The 24501-nt window shown below is 37.5% G+C and overlaps 1 protein-coding gene across 1 annotated transcript; it reads left to right on the top strand.

Moving 5' to 3' along the window:
* The first annotated feature begins 1859 nt into the window (after positions 1-1859).
* LOC117298652 (cation channel sperm-associated protein subunit delta-like) lies at positions 1860-20014 on the top strand. The gene is made up of 20 exons (XM_033781969.1): positions 1860-1939; positions 2737-2904; positions 3944-4016; positions 4662-4856; positions 5174-5302; positions 5792-6041; positions 6797-6883; positions 7371-7453; positions 7792-7989; positions 8739-8852; positions 10974-11063; positions 11918-11958; positions 12572-12656; positions 14158-14210; positions 15016-15066; positions 15600-15740; positions 16622-16721; positions 17262-17348; positions 18065-18219; positions 19299-20014. The coding sequence occupies exons 1-20, from the start codon at positions 1860-1862 to the stop codon at positions 19501-19503; spliced, it is 2385 nt and encodes a 794-aa protein (XP_033637860.1). The 3' UTR covers positions 19504-20014.
* The last annotated feature ends 4487 nt before the right edge of the window (positions 20015-24501 follow it).

The following is a 24501-nucleotide window of genomic DNA, read 5'->3' on the forward strand; positions in this document are numbered from 1 at the left end:
TGTGCGCTTTATAAGAACTTTGTATTATTACTTTTACTACAGTGCCCTTACTGAGGTCAAAGGGAGACCTGTTATTCGCTCAGAGTTGTGTGTGGCACTTACACGTTGATATAGCCCTGGCAGCCTTACACTTTCGTATTGTACTACAGGGACGTCCTGGACATCAAGGTACATTTCTGGGGCGGAACATTTTCACAGCTTCATAACTCAAATCTTACCTGCAACAAGCCACTATAATTTCAACAGATTCACATTCCATGGCAGCATATATTTTTCTGCGGTGGGTTTTGGTCGTCATATATATTCTTCAGAAATCTGTAATTTTCATGAAATAATGCAGCTCCCAACGTTAAGAAATTCAAATTTTTGTTCGTGTTCTCACAGTCTGCCGTGTATACGCAAGACAAAATGCACGACGCGCAAATTTTGCGTTGTGGTTGCATGTTAACGCTGTGCAGTCAAGATACAGTGACCAAGATTTCTTGCGTCTTGCATCATGCGTCTGCTCGCGAATGTATACGCGTACGCACGGCAACAGACAACACTGTGAGAAAACGATCAAAACAGAAAATTGTTAAATGTTGGGAGCTGCATTATTTCACGAAAATGACGGATTTGTGAGGAATATATGAGGACCAAAACCCACCGCAGAAAAATGTATGCCGCCATGGAATGTGAATCTGTTGAAATTAGTGGCTTGTTGCAGGTAAGATTTGAGTTATGAAGCTTTGAAAATTTTCCGCCCCAGAAACGGGCCTTAATAGTTAGGACTCTGTATCTGTGCACAGAGGAAGAGTCCTATATAGGGCTAACGTTGATAGTGCTTGGTGCCATTTTGTCATACACACTTCTGTCAAGTAGTACTATTGTCAACAACAATACAGGGAAAGCAGTTAATCTCAGCTATCTGCAAGCTTTATATCTATGATAACAGTGATAACACCATTGTTTTGATATGCAATAATAGTAAATTTCAGAAACCAATTAGTGCAAGAATTTTTGTATTATAATTTTTTCTATCTTTCAATTTAATTTAAACAACTCTGTACATGCAGTTATTAATTTTGGATAGAACAACAATTGTTTTGTATAATTTTGTGATGAAATTAAACTGATTTGGATCATGAAAACAAAAACTTGTTTGTTTTGAATTAATGTTTGTCCGCCAATAAGTTATTCCTTTTTAATTATGATTTAAATTAACTGGAGCAGGGCATTATGTGGGATTTATGTACTGAATCAAATAATCAAAGGGAACATTATTATACATTTTGGTTTTTGGAACCGACCTTTGAATGTTTTAAAACTACCTGTGAACATTTCAAAAAAGTAGTAGCTTTTTTTAGATATTGCCGAAAATCAACGCAGGAAGAATAATTTGTATTTGGAAACAAAGTCTGAGAACCATTTCTAATGGTTAAATTTCTCAGATTATATCTTGGGGAACATGTTAAAGGCCTATTTTGATCACAACACACAATTTCAAGTGAGATGACTCTCAAAATGCTTTATAACTATCGAAAGCTGTAACCAGATAATTTTTTTTTTACCCTTAATTTAAGGAGTGAAAACGTATACCTTCCCTTTAATGGTTTGGTTTTTAGATCAAGTGTTGAAGTGTAAATAAAAACAATAAAAAGATAATGTCAAGTGTTTGATGATCGCTGATTGGGCGACATCTAATTGGAACTTTTCCTGGCTGTCATTTCATTGGTTGAAAGTCAGACTAGACAAATAGGTTCAACAACTGAGGGCGCTCTTCTCTCCTTTGACAAAGTTGGAAAAATAATTTGTCTGCAGACAAGATCGAGACGATAGGACTACACGGTGAAACATCGTTCACGTGTCTGGTGTTTTCAATGGAATTCTTCGCATTTGTGGTGATGAATGTCCACCTATTATTGGGAACATTCTTCATCGTTGTGTTCTCATGTAACAGGTAAATTAATTATATATTTTGACTGGCTCAGTACGTTCGGATATCTCGCCTCGAAGATAAAATTTTCATTCTGCATTAAACACTTTACAGTCACAAACGCAGTGGTAACACAGTACATGTTTACGCACTGCGACTGGTGACTGGTGCTGACTGGCAGACTGCACTCACTGCTGCAGAGTTTGCGATGTCCAACTTCCAATCTGCAGGACCTAGACCTGGGCCTGATTTTAAGGGGAAAAAGTACCGCTTAGCCTAAAATAACTTGAGTTTCCCTATATGCTCGAGAGGGCATGAGTCATGCTGAATTGTACGAGCGAGAGAAATTGTGGCAATTGGTTTTGTTGATGAGTGTTCATTTTTGAAAGCAGTTGAGAGTGAGTGGTGAGCTGCTGAGGGGGGGGGGGGGGGGTTGCAGAGCAGCTGAGCAGAGAAGAGAGGGGGTGGGGGAATATTATTTTTATGGGAGCTTGAAGCAAGGACTTTCGTTTGGCATTTATTGTCAAAGTTTGAACAAATAGCGTAGTGCATGGCAAACCTTGATTGCCATCTTTGAAAGGGCAAACCCATTCATTTTGCAAGGGCATTTTCATTGAAATTTTGTTTTAAGTGCAACTAATAAATAATTGTTTGATGTTTTGGTAACAAGGCCAAAAGGAAACCCCTTGGCAACAGTGGTCATGACCTCTGTGGCCATTTTTAATTCCAGGCTTGGACATAGTGATGAGCATTGTTGTGGTTCACATAAAACTTTAAATTCATGTTACTAATAAATGTATTCCCTCCCCCCTCCCATCCAGCATTTTTGGAGCGAGTTATGATGGTGACATGCAGACACCCATCAACCAATGGTCAACCCCTGCAGACACCCCATCATATGATGACCATCTTGCATTATTAACCTATGAAGGGGACCATCCATTATTAAAACAGCACAGTTACAAAAATGCTACGTTTTTGTACGCTCGGTAAGTTTTTGTAGGGGCTTTATGTTAAAATGTGATTCTGTTCTCCACAACAAATATTCAATTAATTACTTAACTGCCTGAAACCGACCTTTTGTATTTTGAGTTAATTTTAGATTTGCAAGCTCACAGATGTTTTATTTCCAGATCTATAAGTTCTTATACATTTATTTTCCCTTAGAATTTCCAATTTTCTCAATGTAAAAGAAAGGATTAGGGACTACTAAAACAATAATACTATTAATGAGCGGGCCCGGACCCATGCCGCAAAGGTATCACATTCACGTGCTCACTCTTTGACAGTATCCCAGACCCATGCTGTAAAGGTTTTGCACTCGTGACCTCACTCTTCGACAGATTTTCCCCCTAAAACTTGCTTCATAGATCCGCACTTGAAGATGCTGTCAACCCAAAAGGTTCTACTGCTGCTCACATTTTACAGATGTTCTGTTCCATTCTGACAAATTTGCCCCATAAAACTTGTGTCTTAGGTCTGGTGATGATAGGGATGAAACGCCGTCTGAGCATTAGAATACAGAAACAATATGGATATAACGAAGCTATAATTGAGTTGCTTTTTAGGTACAATAACCATGATAGCAAGAATAGGTGCATCATAGCTTGAAATAGGCATTAAATTCCAACATCTGAGAGGGGGGAACGTCACCCCTCAGATTCACTAGATTGCATCAGAGAGCATCTACGGGCTAAAAAAAATTCCGGGGCCCTAAAGCGGGCCCCGGACCCCACGCCGTAAATGTTATGTCCCCCCCACCTTTCAAAACGTATTGACGCCCCTGATACTCTTTACCATGTCTGTTTGCCAAATTCCATGATTGTACCAACAATGGCACAAACTACATCTCCTACCTGCTTTACTATCACTCCCTGCAATTTAAAACCACCATTTAATAACTTTTGAACTGTATTCTGCTTTCGTTTTGGGTGAAACCGCTTCATAACAAATAAAACGCAGTGGCTAACAGATACTGACACCCCACCAGAGCTAGATGTGATGTTTGATCTTTTGTTTGTTATGCAGGGGGCTTGTCTACCTTACAGCAGATGGCTTTAGTAGTCCAACAGACCCTCTTTACGTTTCCTCCAACATACCGGTAAGTAGCAAAAGACTACCTTTGGTATAAAGAAGAGTCAGTGTTTAGGAAGAGATTTGGACTGCCAAGCCTAAAGGGAGGGTACACCTTTGGTAACTACATTTAACAAATTAATGACCATGCAAGCTTACATAAATAGAGCACTATAAAGCTGTTGATATTATAAAACATTGTTAAAAACTACCTTCTTTGAAGTAATGCAGTTTTACTTTAGAGAAAGAGGTAATTTTTTTAACAAACAAATTTGAGCCTGAGAAAGGCTTAATCTGAAAGCACACAATTCTTTGTAATAAGGGTGTTTTTTCTTTTATTATTTTCTTGCACGTTTGATGACCAATTGAGCCCAAATTGTGACAGCTTGGCTATTGTCCGATTTGTTGGGGCAACACTAGCTGAGGATACTGGTCTTTGACAATTGCCAAAATATATTCTGCCTAACCTGTAATATGTTAACTTTCCACACAAACAACAACAATAACATGCATGGGTATCTAAAAAGAAATAAAACACTATAAAATTTTGTTTTGCTCTTTGCTCCTGGGGGAAATGCCTAGGGATGTTTAAAAAAAATAATACATAGATTGAAAACAATTTTTTTTACGGATTAAACTTGTCTCCTGTGTATTTTGGGTTTTTTTTTCTTAGGAAGATGCGAGGCCTCCAGTTCTACAGTCTGCAACATTTGCTGGTAGCAACCTTGTAATGGTTGTGACAGGTGTTGTTGTTACGTACAATCTTCAAACCCAACGAGTCATCAGAGCTAGTGGGATTCCTCATGACATCATAATAACCAATGTTGCATCACATCAATGCTGCTTTGAAGACAGAGAATGGTGCCAGGTAAAGAGTTGGTGAACCCATGGTGAACCTGTGTTGATCTCACTTTCACTTAGTGGCAATTTGTTTTATTATTTATCCTAGAATCTGTGAAAACTTTTTTGTAAAGGTTGGCAACATATTCAAGACAACCTAAAACAATGAAACAGTTGATTTTGGTTGTTAATGTTCTTTCATTTGAACATTGAGTGTGGTTTTCCACTATTTTCTTCCAAGTCACAAAACAGATAAAGTCAAATGTTCTCAGGTTTGTTATTTCATGTTTGTGTTTTAGATTAACCCGTTAACAAAATCACAATGTATTTACTATTAAATTCCAGAAACAAGATGGTTTAGTGATTGCCTATAACAACCAAAGTTTGAACTCCAATTCAGTGGAATACTTCCTCTCTTATGATGCCGGCTGGACCTTTGTTGCAAGGCAACTTCAACTGGATTTTGATATCAAGGTTAGCAGATCAAACTCACACAACTTTGTTTTAACATGTCATATAGAGGGGGTGTCAATCAACATGGGACAGTGATTTTGAAAAAAAAGTGCTAGACAAAACTCTGCCAGTAACTTATGTGTACAAATATGAAAAATGGTCCATCAATTGTCGGTGCAGTGTGAATGGTAGACGAACCAAATTATGCACACCATTGATTCAGCAAAAATAAATAAGCTTAAATTTACTCAGGTAATACCTGGGCCCAGTTTTTTAAAAACCTGTAAGCATTCAAAACTTGCTAAGAACAGAAAAATCTTGATTAATAGAAAACGGTTACCTGCAGCCAAATTTCCTGAAAGTTTATTGCAACTGGTGCCCCACTCATTTTTTGCTTCTGGCAAAGAAATTTTCGAGCCAGAGTATTTTCTGCTTAAACTTTTGTTAAAAAAATTGTTGAAAAATGTTAAAACAAACCCTTTTAACCTACGAGAAACACTTTTTTTTCAGTCTGGAATCAGTGGAGCTACAGTTATTGGGACACTGTCTTCTGTTGCATTCCTAGTCCTCAAAGATGATTCAGACGAGGGGATATTCATCTATGACTCTTACATCGACCAGACCAATGCCAACATCGCCAAGCCTGTATCTGTACCATTTGCTGTGACTGGGAACCAGACATCGTTCCTACAGGCTGATGGTGGACTTGGTTGTCTGGTAGTTTGGGATAGCAAGGATGTTTCTTACAGTACTGTTTCAGGTAAAGTAGCCCTGTTAATTTGAAGTATTTTTGGACAAAATTTACTTGATGCGAAACAAAACAAACTATTTTGAGTTTTTTTCTACTAATTTTTATTTATTTGGTCGAGCGGTCTTTGGCGCTTAACTTAAGTTCTGTAAATTACAGAATGTGGGTTCGAATCACTAATGTGTCCTTGACAAAGGCACTTTATCATAGTTGTTTCTTTCTACTCAGGAGTACAAATGGTACGGGAGATCTGTGGAGTAGCCAGAGTTTGACTAGCCTGTCCAGGGAGAATAGAAATACTCTCATCAGTCGTTTAATGACAAGCAAACATGGGCCTGATGAGCTATATTGACTCAGAACAGCCTCTTTACTTTTTACAAGAAATCAACATACAGGAAATCAAAATAAGATAAAATTGTAATTGTACAACTCCAGATGCATTGCTCAAGGCTCGCTCAGACTGTTCTGTCCTTCAAAAAGGGTCTCAAGACTCACCTGAACTCCAATCTGTAGCTGGTTGTCACCATCACTTTGGTCTTTCTTTTCCCCTCATAAGTGCCTTGCATCCTTTGGTAATTTGGTGCTATATAAATTATTCTTCTTAAAGGGTTGAATAGATCGAGCACCTCTGATGACTAGCATCTGCCAAGCCAAGTTTGGTGTTTCAATCTCCCCTTAATACATACACCCAAAATAGTCAAAGCTACTTGTACTAAAAACACCTTGTTTCTGGTATGTTTATGATAGTTTTATAATTCTTGTGACAGGAAAAGCAGTTGTTAAAGTTACTATTCTGTCTAACATGCAGTCATCTCTATTGAATGATGGAGAGGCAGTTCAAGAGGTCATATCAAGTAAGTCTTTTATTTCACTTGACGAGTGCACAAGAGACCCCTTGCAGATAACATCATTCTTGCAAACAACGCCCTCACTGAGCCAAAAGGGGGCAGATCATCGGATGAATTCTGCTCCCGGTGTGTGTGTGTCTTCAGTGTTTCAGTGCAGTGCGCGTTATGTAAGGGGTCTGTTTTAAAGTATTCTCAGATTTCTCTCTATTTGAAGCAACTCGGAAGTATGCTAAACGTGCAATCTAAATTCTGTAGGAACAAGTGGCTTTGAACTAATAATATATATTTTTTTTGTGATGTTTTTCTTTTTGGGTTTTTAAAATAACAATTATAATAAAGACTTGTAATGCGCACATATCCACCCTGCTGGGTGTACAAAAGTGCAGTAAATCCAAAAACAAAACGATGAAAACAGACAAAACAAAATTATTCCTTGAGAACCTGTGTCATAAGATAAGTTTTGAGAAGAGATTTGAATTTGCGTGTTTTTCAGACAAGAATGGGGACTTTGCAATTCTGACAACTACTGCAGACATATACTTTGGCCGAGAAGGGATTCCAGCAAAAACAGTGAAGGTGAGATTTGTCATTCCAGAAGAACCCAACAGTAAAAGAGCCTAAAAAGGTCATGTGTGTGAGTGTATCATTCTTTGACACTAGCTCTTTTTAAATGTCATCCATCAAGATTGAAGAAAGTTTAGTTTTGACTAGAAATGTAGTTTAGATAAAAGAAATCTAGTAAGTTTGAGATTTAAAATTTGTATTTGTTTATTTATCTGTGTATTTATTGACTCTATTTTATATTTATATTTTTTTTCTTTGGGGGGGGGGGGCACAAAAGCTCAAAATATCATAACTTTAAGAAGTGGAGACATATTTTCTTAAACCCAGCACACAAGTCTTTTCATTCACAGCTTCCTTTCAAGGACCCCTTACCAAGCCCCATTTCTTCCTGCGTCATTCGCTTCACACCAACCAACAACATCCAAGTGCTGTACCCGGGCAACATGTTTGAAGACAATTCTCCAACCAAGAAGCTACAGTTGATGTCACAGACCATATATGTACAGCAATGCCTCTCTAAAGTCACACCAGCACTCACCAAATGCCAGGTACATACAGGGTTTATAAAGAATGTTTTACCGGCTGGAAGAAAATTGTAATTGTTGGGTGTAAAACTATTCGTAACAGAATCTAACTATGGGTTGAACACAGAAAGATTGACTAGAATTTATATGTGCCAGCGCTTCACCAACTGAGCTATCTGGCGCCCTGGTGATGGGTGGTCTCCCTTTTTTGTCAATATCTTTGTTTGGGGGTGCCAGTGGTGATCCCTCTACTGCTGCTTCCCAGATCCAAATTTGGTTTTTCTTTCTCTATTCTCTCGCAATATCAACAACCAATTGAGTTCAAATTTTCACAGCCTTGTTATTTTATGCATAAGTTGAGATACAAGTACCTTCAAGTCAAATGTGTCATTGGCTCTTCTAATAAAGTTGTAATTTTTCTGTTGAGTGTAAAACTTTTCAAAACAGAATCTAATTTTGGGATGATTGAAGAAAATTGGGAGTGAGACATTAACTGGCGACATGAACCGGTGACATGAACCAGTGTCACACGACCACAACCCTGCCGGTTTTAAACGGCTGTTTAAGATCTCCTCGCTACCCAATCTATTCCCTTAGTAATGTGCTTGAACCATGCTATTTAAGTATATTTACTGTTCTTATTTTATCATTGTTTTTGTGTTTTCATAATGTTTTGTAGAATTTCTTCATCTTCAAATCATTCAAATTAATTCAACAAGTTAAATTAATTGCTACAATCTCTGCAATTTTGTCTACTTGTTTGTTTCTTATAGCACCAAGGATTTGATGCAGCCTTTCATGATCAAGTATTCTACATGGACATTGGTCAGCAGCTGAACTTGACCGCCAGTGTCATCCCCAATGCATGGGAAGATATTAGCTATATGGTAAGCAGTACATTTCAGTTACCCAAGCTAGAAACCGTTATTGTGGCAGGGATGATACTCCCCAATGCATGGGAAGATATTAGCTATATGGTAAGCAGTACATGTCAGTTACCCAAGCTAGAAACCGTTATTGTGGCAGGGATGATACTCCCCAATGCATGGGAAGATATTAGCTATATGGTAAGCAGTACATTTCAGTTACCCAAGCTAGAAACCATTATTGTGGCAGGGATGATACTCCCCAATGCATGGGAAGATATTAGCTATATGGTAAGCAGTACATTTCACTTACCCAAGCTAGAAACCGTTATTGTGGCAGGGATGATACTCCCCAATGCATGGGAAGATATTAGCTATATGGTAAGCAGTACATTTCAGTTACCCACGCTAGAAACCGTTATTGTGGCAGGGATGATACTCCCCAATGCATGGGAAGATATTAGCTATATGGTAAGCAGTACATTTCAGTTACCCAAGCTAGAAACCGTTATTGTGGCAGGGATGATACTCCCCAATGCATGGGAAGATATTAGCTATATGGTAAGCAGTACATTTCAGTTACCCAAGCTAGAAACCGTTATTGTGGCAGGGATGATACTCCCCAATGCATGGGAAGATATTAGCTATATGGTAAGCAGTACATTTCAGTTACCCAAGCTAGAAACCGTTATTGTGGCAGGGATGATACTCCCCAATGCATGGGAAGATATTAGCTATATGGTAAGCAGTACATTTCAGTTACCCAAGCTAGAAACCATTATTGTGGCAGGGATGATACTCCCCAATGCATGGGAAGATATTAGCTATATGGTAAGCAGTACATTTCAGTTACCCAAGCTAGAAACCGTTATTGTGGCAGGGATGATACTCCCCAATGCATGGGAAGATATTAGCTATATGGTAAGCAGTACATTTCAGTTACCCAAGCTAGAAACCGTTATTGTGGCAGGGATGATACTCCCCAATGCATGGGAAGATATTAGCTATATGGTAAGCAGTACATTTCAGTTACCCAAGCTAGAAACCGTTATTGTGGCAGGGATGATACTCCCCAATGCATGGGAAGATATTAGCTATATGGTAAGCAGTACATTTCAGTTACCCACGCTAGAAACCGTTATTGTGGCAGGGATGATACTCCCCAATGCATGGGAAGATATTACTATATGGTAAGCAGTACATTTCAGTTACCCACGCTAGAAACCGTTATTGTTGCAGGGATGATACTCTTCATACTTTTAATCTGACTTCAAAATTTGATATTGCCTTTAAAAAAAATCCCCTAAAATTGTAATTTAATAGCCTGAAAAGCATATTAAAGCCATGTGAACATGTAGGTCAGCCCTTGTGCTCATTTTCCCTACTTTTTTCCAATGACCAAATATCTTAACCCTGAATTATTCAAACTGGTAAAGACAGCTCTAAATTGCATTTCATATAAGTGTCTAGGGTGGATTTCACAAAAAGTTAAGACTAGTCTTATCTCGAGTTAGGACGAGATACTCGTCCTAACTTAGGACTAGCCATACGTTTTATTATCTCCTAGGAGTTGTCCTAACTTAGGACTAGCCGTACGTTTTATTATCTCCTAGGAGTTGTCCTAACTTAGGACTAGCCATACGTTTTATTATCTCCTAGGAGTTGTCCTAACTTAGGACTAGCCATACGTTTTATTATCTCCTAGGAGTTGTCCTAAGTTACGACTACCTAAACTCTTTATGAAATCGACCTAGACTATTTTTCCAAATCCATTCTCAATCTGATTACATAGGGTTGAATGGGAGTAGATATCCACAAAATTGATTTTTGATTAATTTATTAACTTGTTTCATTACACCAAAGGGCCTAAGGGGTCGTTAACAGGGTGGTGATTAGGAAACAAGACGAAAGGTTCAGTTACACAATAACCTACACAATAGGTAGGGACTGAATGCCCAATCCACAGGCAAAGCTCCAGTCTGAGTGTGGGATTCGAACCAGGGTCCACAGAGGTGAAAGTCAGGGAGAGAAACCACTGAGCCAACCTGATCCCAATATGATAACGGTCTACTGTTTTGCACCTCAAATAATTACTTTTGAACAAAACCCTATTTATTGATTGGTTAATTTTTGATGTTTCAGGTCACTGTCTCCAACCCTGGTATAGTTTCTCTCACAACTACCCGTGAGATCACAGAAAGGCTGGTAAAAGGTGTGACCACATCAAACTTAGTGAGTATAAGAATCATTGAAAGAGAAGCATATAATATTTGGAAATAAACCAACAATTTTTACATTTTCAATAAGGGAATCATTGTGTGGTGAAGAGGTTTTCAACTAGTGGTTTAAACCCAACGAGGCCTGGTTCTTGATAATTTTACAGAGACGAAGTCGAGGTAAATGATCAAGAACCAGGCTTCGGCGGGATAAACCAGTAGTTGAAAACCCTGGTATAGTTTCTCTCACAACTACCCGTGAGATCACAGAAAGGCTGGTAAAAGGTGTGACCACATCAAACTTAGTGAGTATAAGAATCATTGAAAGAGAAGCATATAGGTGAGGCCTGGTTCTTGATAATTTTACCGAGACGAAGTCGAGGTAAATTATCAAGAACCAGGCCTCGGCGGGATAAACCAGTAGTTGAAAACCGATTCAACACACTTTGATTCCCATTCTTAAATACCTTTTCGGTCAAAAAAACATCAACACTCATGGTCAAAAAGTAAAATAAATGCAAAAATTATAACTGTTCAATGATTTCTTTCAACACAACACCCCTCCAGCTATGAAAGGGTAAGGCCCAGTCAAGGCCCTCGGGTAAACAACTCCTTATAAGGGAATGCTGTGCGCGTCACGCGTATCGCGTGATGTGGCACAACTGTTTTAGCCGTTGCTCTCGACCAAAAGGAATGAAGAAACTGTCTTATAAACACAGGTGCAAGCTCGCGTGTCATGCCCTTGTTTTAACACTTTTAACTGGTCATAAACAAAGGTTTATACACGTCCACGTGACGCGCTCTCCACCAATAGGAAAAGCGAAACTGTCTGAGGTATTTATGAATTACTTGTTACTATTTTCCCCACAGATTGCTCACCTTTCTCTGATGTCAGATACTCTCCCGAATGGGTAAGTTGGATTTAAAGAGACTGGACAGTCAAAGACCAGTCTTCTCACTTGGTGTATCTCAACATGTGCATAAAATAACACACCTGTGAAATTTTGAGCTCAATTGGTCGGCGTAGTTGTGAGATAACTATGAAAGAAAAAACACCCTTGTCACAGGAAGTTGTTTGCTTTCACATGCTTGAATTAGAGACCTCAAAATCTAATTCTGAGGTCTCGAAATCAAATTCGTGGAAAATTACTTCTTTCTCAAAGTCTATGTCACTTTAGAGGGAGACATTTCTCACAATGTTTTATACTATCAACCTCTCCCCATTACTTGTTACCAAGTAAGGTTATATACTAATAGTTATTTTGAGTAATTACCAATGGTGTCTAGTGCCTTTAAGCTTTAATCGAAAAAAGTAACTACACAACTAGTAAAACATTGACACCTTCAGCCACAGATAAAACTACTTCATATTTTATTTTGATGTTGGAAAGTTTCATTGCAAAATTCATGATTTTTGTACTGTACTTTTTTCATGGCAAGCTGTTAACTTTTGGAAGAAATTATTATTATTATTATTATTATTATTATTATTGTGTTTTTTTTCCTTTCTTTAAAATGTTGCAGACATAAAGATGCAGCTCGTGGAATTTCTTCTCTTAGGATGAGTGTATATGACTCAAGTCTAATGTGTCACCACAAACAGCAAGCAGTAAGTACAAATAAAGGCATGGGTCAGAATTGACGGCTATGGGTATGAATGACTACAGCTGGATCCCTGCACCATCATGCGTAGACCCCCATGCATAGCGTGAAACACTGACGCGCACGTTTTCACGCACAAAGGACAGCTACCATCATGCGTAGACCCCCATGCATAGCGTGAAACACTGACGCGCACGTTTTCACGCACAAAGGACAGCTATCATCCAATCATTCGCCTCCTTTGACCCCAGTGTGGGTGCTTTTTGACCCCAGTGAGGGTGCTTTTTGACCCCAGTGAGGGTGCTTTTTGACCCCAGTGAGGGTGCTTTTTGACCCCAGTGGGTACTTTTTGACCCCAGTGTGGGTGTTTTTTTGAGCGGTGACGTCACATGCAAGGGGTCTATTGAAGTATAGGACGTCTTTGCAACAGTCAAAGTGTAGCCAGAGCCGTCAATTTCTAATTTTGAATATTGTACTCCACAAGAATATCAATTCATTCATTCATTTATCCACCAACGGTTTATTATCAAAATTTAGAAAACCGTGACATCAGCCGAATTACAATGAAGTTTACAATAAAAGTAATAAACATTTAAGAAAGCAAAATAACAATGCAAAAACAACAATGAGTTTGAAAGAAAAGAAATAAAACTAAGAAAAATTCCACAAGGAAATAAGTTTTTAGTAAGCATAAACGGAAATGGTATTTTAACTTGTTTATCATGCACTTGTTCACCATTTTAATGTAATTTTGATATGTGTACACTTCTGAATTTTTTGTCATTATCAACTAAAAAATCAGGCCCCAACTTAAAGGTTTTGATAAAACTAAAAACACTTTTGCCGTTGAGAGTGATTACGTAACGGGGCTTTTCGCAAATCTCTCAGAAAAGCGCTGGATAAGAGCATTCAAAATGATTGTTTTTTGTACACAATTAAAATCTGTTTATAATCATATGACTCGATTTCCTTATTCATTGAAAACATTTTAAGTGAAATTCAGTAAAGTGAGCAACTTGACATTTTTGTTCAAGCAGGTCTTTAAAATCAACTATTGTTGCAATTGCTTACACACAGAAACAATTGACGTCTTTGTTTCGGAGTAAGTTAATTAGTTCTGCTCTGTAGAACTTATCATATACTTAGAATATTAATTTTGGTTTTTACCCATACCCATGTTACTCGGGTGGGACTCGAACCCACGACCCATGCAATTCCAGAGCAGTGTCTCACCAACTAGACTACTGAGGTTGCCCGGTAGCTAGAGGCAGTTCGAATCCTATGTTTTGGCAGCGGGTACCGCAACGATATTAATAGATGTTAAATTTGCATCGGGGATAAAGAATATTAATTTTGGTTTTTACCCATACACCGATGTGTGTTAGCACTGCATACTCAGTGCCTTCCCGAGTCCTGTGAAAAAATATCACAGGCATGTTACTCGGGTGGGACTCGAACCCACGACCCCTGCAATTTACTTAGAAGCTCATATAATAATGTTTTATTAGGTAGCGTATGTCGTAGCTGGATGTCCACCCAGCAGACATTTAAGAATCAGAAAGTAAGTTCACAAAAGCTTGTTCCAACTTTCCAAGTTCTTTGAAAATTGTTTCTGGCCTCGCCTTTTGACCTGGGCAGAGTTTTTCTTTTTTTAGCCTTTGAGTAAGGCTCTTGAGGAAACTGACAATAGTTTTGCATTTATACATTTCATTGTGGTTGCTAAGCAGTTTGCAACAGCTAATTCTATTTTGCTTTTCCGAAATAACCCATACTCAAAAACAGTTTTATCTATTGAGTTTTCTTTTTAAGTAAGTATTTAGTTTAATCAGCATGTTCAGTTTTTGAAGTTGAGTTGTTTTGTTACGAATTGCCAGTTTATACAGTGATTGATAATACTAATAACAATTTTTGTTTTGTTAATATTTTTGTATTTGTGTTTGTCCCATACATCCGTACTTTCCAATTAATACCTCAAATATATGCCATTTATTTTATTTTGTTGTACTGTTTAATTACACTGTTTGTGTTATAGTTCAGTTGATATTTATATTCTTTTTAAAATGTATGGTAGTCAAGTGAATTAAATACTTATATTAGTTTATTTATCTGTGATGCATACTTTAGGCATTTCTTTTTTGTTAATTGCATTGTTTTGTATCACTTTTGTATATAAGTAAGTTTATTATTATTTTTTATTATAAATCATTTCTCCACAGTAATTGCTAATGATGATAAAAGTAATGCAAACTCAATACCAATGTTACAAAATTCTAGAGTGTCTTCAATTTATTCAAATCACAAGTTTGATTGTACTTCTTGAAAATAATCATAGTTTAGTTTCAACTGGTTTTATTTTTTCCCAACAGGATTGATGAAACATGTGATCATATGAGAAACATTGAGTACACCATTGCTAAGTGAGTTTCAGTTAATAGGGTTTTGAAAATATCTTGTAATTAAACTTGACAATGACTGCTAAGGGAGGTTTTTAATATCAATTTAAAAAAAAAATTAAAGATAGGGTCTTAGATAGTTTTTGTCAATGAAATGCTTCTTTATAGGCAAGATTATGAAGAAAGCGTAAGTTTCAAAAGTGTCTACTTGCTGAAAAAACAGTAAAAAAAACTGTCAGGGTATTTTCACACGAGCATGAAATCCATCCACATTTTGCAAGGTGATGAGAGCATGTCCTCACTTCGAAGGGAATCCTTACGCTAAATAGTTTTTACTATCAACAGCTGCAGTTGTTTTCACCAAGTCAGTTTTTATGGTCGTTTTTTTAGGAATCCGCAAGGACTCTGCAAGGGCCAGTAACTCTTTTTTGAATTTTTTAGAACATTACCAATCTAGGATCCTACCGTTCAATAAAATATAATCCAATAAAAACATTTTGCTGACATATTAAGGTTGCACCATTGTAAATTGTTGATCTCACACATTTTTGTTTTAGGAATATGTATGACCCAAGCTTTCTAATGGGTTCAAATGGTGTCACTGCATCAGAAGACAAGAAGGTTTTGTATGACTACAGACAACTTGGCTGCCCGATTGTTGTTTACTACCAAGACTTGCTGAAACCAATTGTTGACTTGTAAGTTAGTAATTCAATTCAGATTAAAGAGAGTGTTTTTAAATTTGCTAAGCAATGCAAAACTATGCTTATCAGAACAAGGCTACCAGCTAAAATACCATTTTACATTGTACACTATATTACTTAAATTCTGCTATAGTTTTGCTTAACAATACAATATTAAACAAAAATTTCTTCTACGAAGCTCAATGAAATTGGGACTAGGTGATTCCTTGGGCACAGGTGACCCTCGACCCCCAAAAGAAGAAGTTGCATTATTGCGTTGTATTCATTCAAGTAGTAAAAAAGGTCAACCACTAACTGGTAGGCCTAAACCACACATTGCATGTACTTAATGACTTAGGACATTTAAAAACACCATTTGTTTGTTTCTCTTATTTGAGCTGTTTTGAACCAAACTATTTCCCAGTAGCATTGGCCAAGGAATAGTTGAAATGTTTTTCCCATCAAAGGAATTCGGTAAACTCCCTTAAGGGAATAACAGCCAATCTCTCCCATACAAATATTGGTTTAACATCTATGATTATCGAAATTGTAACTCAGTAACTAGACGACATTACCTTAGCTAGTGATTGTGAAATTAGCGGTTCTTGGTTGGATTCGAACCCACAACCTTATGATTGCATGTCCTGGGTCGGATTTCACAAAGAGTTAAGACTATTCTTATCTTGAGTTAGGCAGGTTACTCATCCTAACTTAGTACTAGCCCTACGTTTGTAATAACTCCTGATGAAGCGTGATAAAACTAGTCCTTAAGGACTATCCTTGTGAAATCGCCCCTGTAGTCTAACCACTTAACCTAGGTAAATCTGTACTTGGTACATCAGTGGTAAACAATTGTTTTTGTATCTCTCTTGAAAACAATCTGATTTGTTTTTTAGGTATGAAGGTGATGAGTTCATTGAGGAAATGAAGGAAGATTTTATTGTGAGTGAGATCCATGGCATGTTGACATACAGCTATACACAGACCGCATCACAGGTAAAAACATTTCCACAGTAAAGCAACAAGACAAGCACTAATGGAAATAAATCAATAGCAAACAGATTTCCCCTAAATGTGTTCATTGCAAGAATCCCAATAATTGTCATTTAGTGTTTGTCACTAATAATCATGGTACCCAATACTTTTCAATTAGTGTATTTTAATTATCTTGAATCCCAACAGTTGCCAATAAGTGTATTTTACTAGTGTGTTGTCATTTAGTGTATTTTTTTTATCATGATTCTCAATATTTTTCAATTAGTATATATCATTTTGATATCATGAATCCCACTTTTTTTCAATTAATGTATATGTATAATCAATTTATCACTTTACAAGATCATCATTGTTTGTGTGTAACAATAGTTATACATTCCTTTTGCAATTCTGTAAAAGGAGTTTCTACCTTTTCCACCATTTTGGGGGGTCAACTATGTACATTTTGGATTTCCAAACTAGGGCACAGGATAGGCGCTTGTAAATGCACTATGCGGAAACGTCAGTAATTTTTATGTTTGTCTGGTTTTCTCCTTGAAGGCAGGTTGTAGGTCCCAGCCTCAGAGCTGGCTGTCACTCCTTGAGGCTCAAGACACGCCTGATCCAGCCACTGCTTGGACAAGACAGGTACTTTTTAAACAGGCTTGAACCATAATCCCAGGCCTGTATGCTTCGTTATTGAATGTGCAAGGGCACCAAGGCATTTTCTCCTATGAGGAATTTGTAAATTTCTACTGGGGCATTTCAAGGGCATCAAGGCAATAACCAGGGGCATGAAGGCAATCGCCTTCATTGCCTCCGTGAAGTACCAGGCCTACAATCCTACCTCCATGCTTGACATTGGTTTGGGGGGCAGGTTTGGAATGGACCAGCGAAACAACTGAGCAGTGTCCTGGAGCCTTGTATATGGCCAGGGCAATTCTTGGCAGGCGAGACAACACTGGTCTTATGGCAAATTTCAGTAAAAATTTCGAATTAATTCCTTTTTTAGTTGGATAAAAATTCAGGAATGATCCGAAAAAATCTCTATACAAAAATGTACAGACCATTTTATTTGAAATGTGACATCAAACATTTCTTGATTTTAGCAAAAGACAGTGGCATTTTCTTCTATTTAGAGTGGTTTCCTGGGTCAATGATGTTACTGCTGAGGTGTCCCCAAATCTCCCTTCCATCATGCATGTAGATATTTCTCAAGCTGTCACAGTTTACATCATTTTTATCACCATTTTAAACATGACTTAGAGATTTATAACAGGTTTTTTTTCCCCATTTTCTATATTTGAAACTTACGGAGTGGATCACAAAACCAAAGTTTACCTTGGGGCCTCTCTTTAATTCAGATTTACAGAAGCTGCATGGAGGCAGATGAGATAGGACTCTCCAATCCGGATCAACCCTACGAAGTACTAAGCAGTCAGAACAGTAACCAACTCTCATGGAGTCCTTACAATGGTATCTTGGTATTCAATGTGTCTGTCGTTAACCCCGATTACAGGTAAGACTGATGGATAACTTGACCTCTTTTCTTGGATAGACCTTGGGGATGCTGGCAGATTAAAACATGGATCGAGCCCTAATTGCCCTTTAAGGCGTTATAAACCTCTTAACCTTCACATTTTGCGTCTTTCCGATAGAGCTCTATACTTCTGTAAGTCTGAAATGAAGGGGGGGGGGGGCACCAAGGTTAACTTTCAAATAGATAGAGTCTTTGGGAAAAGTACAGATGCATTCTTTTTGTTGAGCTTTTATTTAAAGGGAACTTCTTAGAGTGATGGCAAATTGCTCAAAAAAATTATTAGCATAAAACCTTACTTGGTACGAGTAATCGGGAGAGGTTGATGGTATAAAACATTGTGAGAAACGGCTCCCTCTGAAGTGACATAGTTTTCAAGAAAGAAGTAATTTTCCACGAATTTGATTTCCGGACCTCATATTTAGAATTTGAGGTCTGGAAATCAAGTATCTAAAAGCACACTACTTCGTGTGACAAGGTTGTTTTTTCTTTCATTATTATCTCACAACTTCGGCGACCGATTGAGCTCAAAATTTCACAGGTTTGTCTTTAAAGGGTTGGGTACTTTTTGTATAACACAAAACACAAAAGTGCACAGGTTTACACATGGTTTTAAGATAATGATAGTAGAAAGCTTCCCTTAAAATATAACTTGCTGAGGTGCTGTAGTTTTTGAGAAATGAGTAAAACATCTTCACCAGAATAATTGTTGTCTCGGTGAGACGAAAACTATTTTAGCGTGTTCATGGATTTACTCAACTTTCCCGAAAACATTGCTCTGGTCATTCATTCATTTCTTCAAGCTTATTGTGATTTCCACTTTTTGTTTCTACTCAATACTTGACAACTATAAAAATTAAGCCCAAACTTCTACAGGTAAATTATGGTACTTGTACATACATCTTCATTCACAGTGAGTAGGGATTTAAGTCATGGCCAAAAACTTGATCTACAAAAGGTATTAAACCCTTTCAAATAGAGCTCTTTAGAATAGTCAACTATTAGAATATATGGCATTCCAACAGGAGTACTGTTAACTAGCATTCCTACTGTACTTGCAGCTTCTGCCAGCTACGTGGCCAGTTTGCCGTGCAGGTGTATGGTACCCTTCCTAAGTCCACCATCCCACCTCTTCACATCATGCTCTATACATGTGGGTTAGGATTAGCCGTTCTCTTAGCTTTCTACCTCGCCCAGAAGCTATGGCCGGAGGATGCAGACGATGCAGGAGGAAAAGGCGCAGGAGATGCCCAAGAGATACAGTGATAAGATCAGCGAGGGCAGGTCCACTTGAAGATGGTAGCTTTAATCTTTTTCTTAAAGGCACTGGGGTGGATTTCACAAAGATATAGGACTTGTCTTATCTTGAGTTAGGCTGGTTGTTAGTTAGGACGAGTAACTCACCCTAACTTCGGACTAGCCTGAAGTTTTTACTATCTTCTACGACTAGTCCCAATTAGGACTAGTCTTAACTCTTTGTGAATTTGCCCCCTGGACACTATTGGTAATTGTCAAGGACCAGTATTCTCACTTGGTGTATCCCAACATATGCATTAAATATGGATCTGTGAAAAGTTTTACTCAATTACTCAAAGAAGTTGCAAGAATTTTTTTAAAGAAAAAACAGTCTAGTTGCACCAAAACCGAATGCCCAAAGTTTTATTAATATATGAGTGAGAACCTTTTTAATCAAAATGGCAGTAAAAACCTTTGGTTAAAAGCCTAGAGCAGCTCTCGATAGTATAAAGCATTTTGACCAAAGGTTTAAATTCGAAGTAATGTGGTAATGTAAAAATATATTAAAAAAATTAATTTAGAACATTTTAATCTGAGAAGCTTTATTCTCATATAATGCTTCTCAGATTGTGTATTCCTAAAAAAAAAAAATGCATTGTTCATCCTGCAATGTTCAAAGATTGTGCAACCTTTTAAATTGAAATATTCACGTTTTTTTGTTTATATCTACATTTACATCTATATAAGATTAAAATAATCGTCAGTTAAAATCAACAAAGATATACTTTGCCTTAAGGTTCTCTGAATGAAACAGACAAGTTTTAATGGTGACTTCTTAAAACCAAGGATAGACTCTGTTCTATTATGTAGAAACTAATGTGAATTCTCGAAAGTGTACCTTGACACAAATAATCTAAGGATGTAGATGTAGATAATGTAGCCAGGGCCACTGGGTACTTTTGCCTTAAAGTCCTATGAAATGAAATAGACAAGTTTTGTTAATGGTGACTTCTTTAAACCATAGACTCTGTTCCATTAGTGATAATGTAGAGACTTATGTCAATTCTCTTAAGTGTACCTTGACACCCATGAGGATGAAGAGAAGGTACCCATACCCACCTAGTATTTTGCCTTAAAGTCAGCTGAAATAAAATAGACATTTTTTAAATGGTGACTTCTTTAAACCATAGACTCTGTTCCATTAGTTATAATGTAGAGACTTATGTCAATTCTCTTAAGTGTACCTTGACACCCATGAGGATAAAGAGAAGGTACCCATAATGTATATTTCATTTCAGAGGACTTTCAACCAAACTTTCAAACTTTGCCTTTAAAGTCCTCTGAATGAAATAAAAATTAATGGCGACTTCTTTAAACCAGCGAGTAAAGATGTAGAGACTTGAGCCTGGTTCATACTTCCTGCGAATGCGAATGCGAAGCGAATTTGAAGTGAATTTGATGTCACAAATATCCTTTCACAGTGAGTTGCCAAGAGCTGAACTGCTGCGAAATTCGTTGCGAATTTTCTGACATCAAGATTCGCTTGGCATTCGCATCTAAGGAAGTATCTGGGCTTAACGTAGATTCTCTCAAGTGTACCTTGACCTCCTTGAGGATACCTTGCTATTTGCAGGTTGTTAATGTTAGAGATTGAGGGGGAGACTTTGCCTTATGTTTGGATGTAGGTCAAAATAATTATTTACAACATTTGCTTAACCTGTGTCTTTTCTTTACTGCTGTTGTGCAATTGTTGTTTGTACTTAAACAAGTTATTGGCCTGACTTTTTTTTTCGCTGGGAGGCTAAATAACAGCACATCAGACATAAACAAGTTAAAGGAACACGTTGCCTTGGATCGGTCGAGTTGGTCTTTGAAAAGCGTTTGTAACCGTTTGTTATTAAATGCATATGGTTAGAAAGATGTTTTAAAAGTAGAATACAATGATCCACACACATTTGCTCGAAATTGCGTGGTTTGCCTTTTACTTTGCCAGCTAACACGGTCGGCCATTTATGGGAGTCAAACATTTTACTCCCAAAAATGGCCGAACGTGTTTGTCGGCGAGGTAAAAGGAGTGCAATTTCGAGTGATACTTGGGTGGATTAATATATTCTACTTTTAAAATATCTTTCTAATCATATGCAGTTTATAACAAACGGTTACAAACGCTTTTCATAGACCAACTCGACCGATCCAAGGCAACGTGTTCCTTTAACATAAGCAACAGACTGTAACAAACAGCATGTAACAAGACAAAGGACTCTGGTTGGGTTCAAACAAGCCATTAACTTTTTTTGGTCGCATTTATACAATAAGGTAATTTTTGGTTGGTAAGCAGTTTGCATATTTTATCATTGTTCTGATTTTATCAGGTGTATTCAGGCTTTTAGGATTTTCTCAAAATCTCCTTACAGAGTCTATGTACTTTTTTAAGGACAAAAAAAACACGATGGCCACAGATTTACACTAAACTTACACAGTTTGAAGATAATGATAGTAGAAGGCTTCCATGCAAATATTACTTGCTGAAGTGCTGTCGTTTTTGAGAAATGAGTAAAACAATTTCGTCGAAGTGTCGTGACAAACTTGTCACACGAAGTTGTGTGCTTTTAGATGCTTCATTTCGAGACCTCAAAATCTAATTCCGAGGTCTCGAAACCAAATCCAAGGAAAATTACTTCTTTCTCGAAAACAATGTCACTTCAGAGAGAGTCGTTTCCCTCAATGTTTTATACTATCAACAGCTCTCCAATGCTCGTTTCCAAGTCAGTTTTTAAGTTCATATTTGTTTTGAGAAATTACCAAACGTGTACCTACCCTTTAAAATCCACCCCCGTGAACGAAAAATCAAAACGCTTAATTCAAATCTGAAATCACTTTGCAGAGCCTTTTTACCATCTTCAGGGATATTTACACTAAGCCCTTAATTTGATTGTGAGTATAGAATTGTGTTACCCGTTTCAGTAACATGAGCTTGTTCAAACAAAACACAAAACTGTTGACTGATGGTTCGCTCTGTCTCAGCAAACACTTTCCCTTTTACGGTTTCCTAATCGCATCTTGGATTTCTCTCGATGGGTGATGAGGTCAGACCCTTAAGTACTGTCTGCAGATGCGTGTGTTGAATCAACATAGTGTTACTGTCATCTAATGATACTTCTAATCCGGAATAATTTATACCCCGATTTGGTAAATCATTTTCAAACGGGGCATATCCCAATCATAGTTTTAGAGTGTCCCAATCTGAGAAAGTTTATATTAGTGCCGGGAGGGGATGGGTCAATTTGGGCCCCAACTTAATTAAAGGCAGTGGACACTATTGGTAATTACTCAAAATAATTATCAGCATAAAACCTCACTTGGTAACGAGTAAGGGGAGAGGTTGATAGTACAAAACATTGTGAGAAACGGCTCCCTCTGAAGCGACGTAGTTTTCTAGAAAGAAGTAATTTTCCACGAATTTGATTTCGAGACCTCGAGTTTAAAATTTGAGGTCTCGAAATCAAGCATCTGAAAGCACACAACTTTGTGTGACAAGGGTGTTTTTTTTCCTTCATAGTTATCTCGCAACTCCGACGACCAATCGAGCTCAAATTTTTACAGGTTTGTTATTTTATGCATATGTTGAAATACACCAAGTGGGAAGACTGGTCTTTGACACTTACCAAAGGTGTCCATTGTCTTTAAGAACTCACTCCGCAGCAGTGCAATTAATAACGAACATATAAAGCTAAAGTAGAAGTCCCAACCGATTTTCTACCTTCTGCCCAGGTAGTAGTTAAAAAAGCAGTAGGACAGCTCTTTAGAACTGAGAAGTCTCCCGAACAATCCAAAAACATTTACTCCGACAACATTTACTCCGCGGTAGTAGAACATTTGCAAGATCAAACTCTACCTGGCAAGTACATGCTGATACACATAATGCTGTTACAGCAAACCAAATATGTATTGATACCTCACCATGTTAAACCTCAAATCATATATTCATAAAACTGGAAAGCAAACACATTTTACTGTTACTACTTTGCTCTGCAATATTTTCTGCCTAAAGGGAAGGTACACGTTTGGTATTATCACCCTTAAAATGAATGGTAATACAAACGTCTGGTTAGAAATAGCATACAGCATTTTAAGAAACATTTTTAAGAGATAAGTTTTTAAGCCCCAAAGTTTGAATCTCAAAGGTTATTGAATTCAAATTGACGAAAAACCTATAGGAATCCTATTGGAAAAAGTCCTATAGGATTCATATAGGACTTTTTTTGTAAGGGAAGTAACGGTCCTCAGATTGTGTATTATTTCTTCCTATTTGGGATTATTCTTACTGCATGAACATAATTATTCGCTCCGGTTTTGCGGCGATACCTCAAAGACTAATGCTTTTGAAATGTTTTTTTTGTTTTCTTTTTTTTTAAGACAACATTTAAAAAGCATGCGTTTTTGTTAAAGTATGTTAGTTTTATTGTATACATCTACATTTATAAAGAATCGAACTGCTCCAAAAACCAAAGGTAACATCCCACATGAAATTTGGCCAATGACAAACAATTTCCTCAAAAGGGACATCAACTAAAGGTTGTACCATTTGTTTTTGGAGTGGGGATTGATGATACATTCAACACCATTGCAATCAAAGTGGAAATATAGCCACATTTGGATAGCTTGAAATAAAATGCACGGAGATACTTTTGCCTACAGCGCATTTCAATTCAATTCAATATGAGAGATGACTAGAGCAAGCTAGTCGAAACGTTGAGATCAATTCAGAACTGACTCTGCGGCAGTACAGTTAATTACGATCCTATAAGCTAAAGTAGTAGTCCAGTCTATTTTATATACCATCCGCCCTGGTAATAGTTAAAAAGCAGGACAGTTCTTTTCAGAACTGAGAAGTCTCCCGAACCCCCGATTATCTACCCCGCGGCAGTAGAATAAAGCAAGACAGTTCTCTAAGAACAAACTCTACCTGGCAAGTAGAAACACACATACATTGATACCTCACCATGCAATGCCTGAAATCGTAAAAAC

This window comes from Asterias rubens, chromosome 13 (genome assembly GCF_902459465.1).
Source record: "Asterias rubens chromosome 13, eAstRub1.3, whole genome shotgun sequence".
NCBI lineage: Eukaryota > Metazoa > Echinodermata > Asteroidea > Forcipulatida > Asteriidae > Asterias > Asterias rubens.

What these genes read in the sequence shown, in the direction of transcription:
- LOC117298652 (XM_033781969.1), top strand. Translation starts at nt 1,860, where the DNA reads ATGGAATTCTTCGCATTTGTGGTGATGAATGTCCACCTATTATTGGGA. An exon ending in GTTGTGTTCTCATGTAACAG is followed by an intron (nt 1,940 to 2,736) that starts GTAAATTAATTA and finishes CCTCCCATCCAG; the next exon opens with CATTTTTGGAGCGAGTTATG. An exon ending in CAGCACTCACCAAATGCCAG is followed by an intron (nt 7,990 to 8,738) that starts GTACATACAGGG and finishes TGTTTCTTATAG; the next exon opens with CACCAAGGATTTGATGCAGC.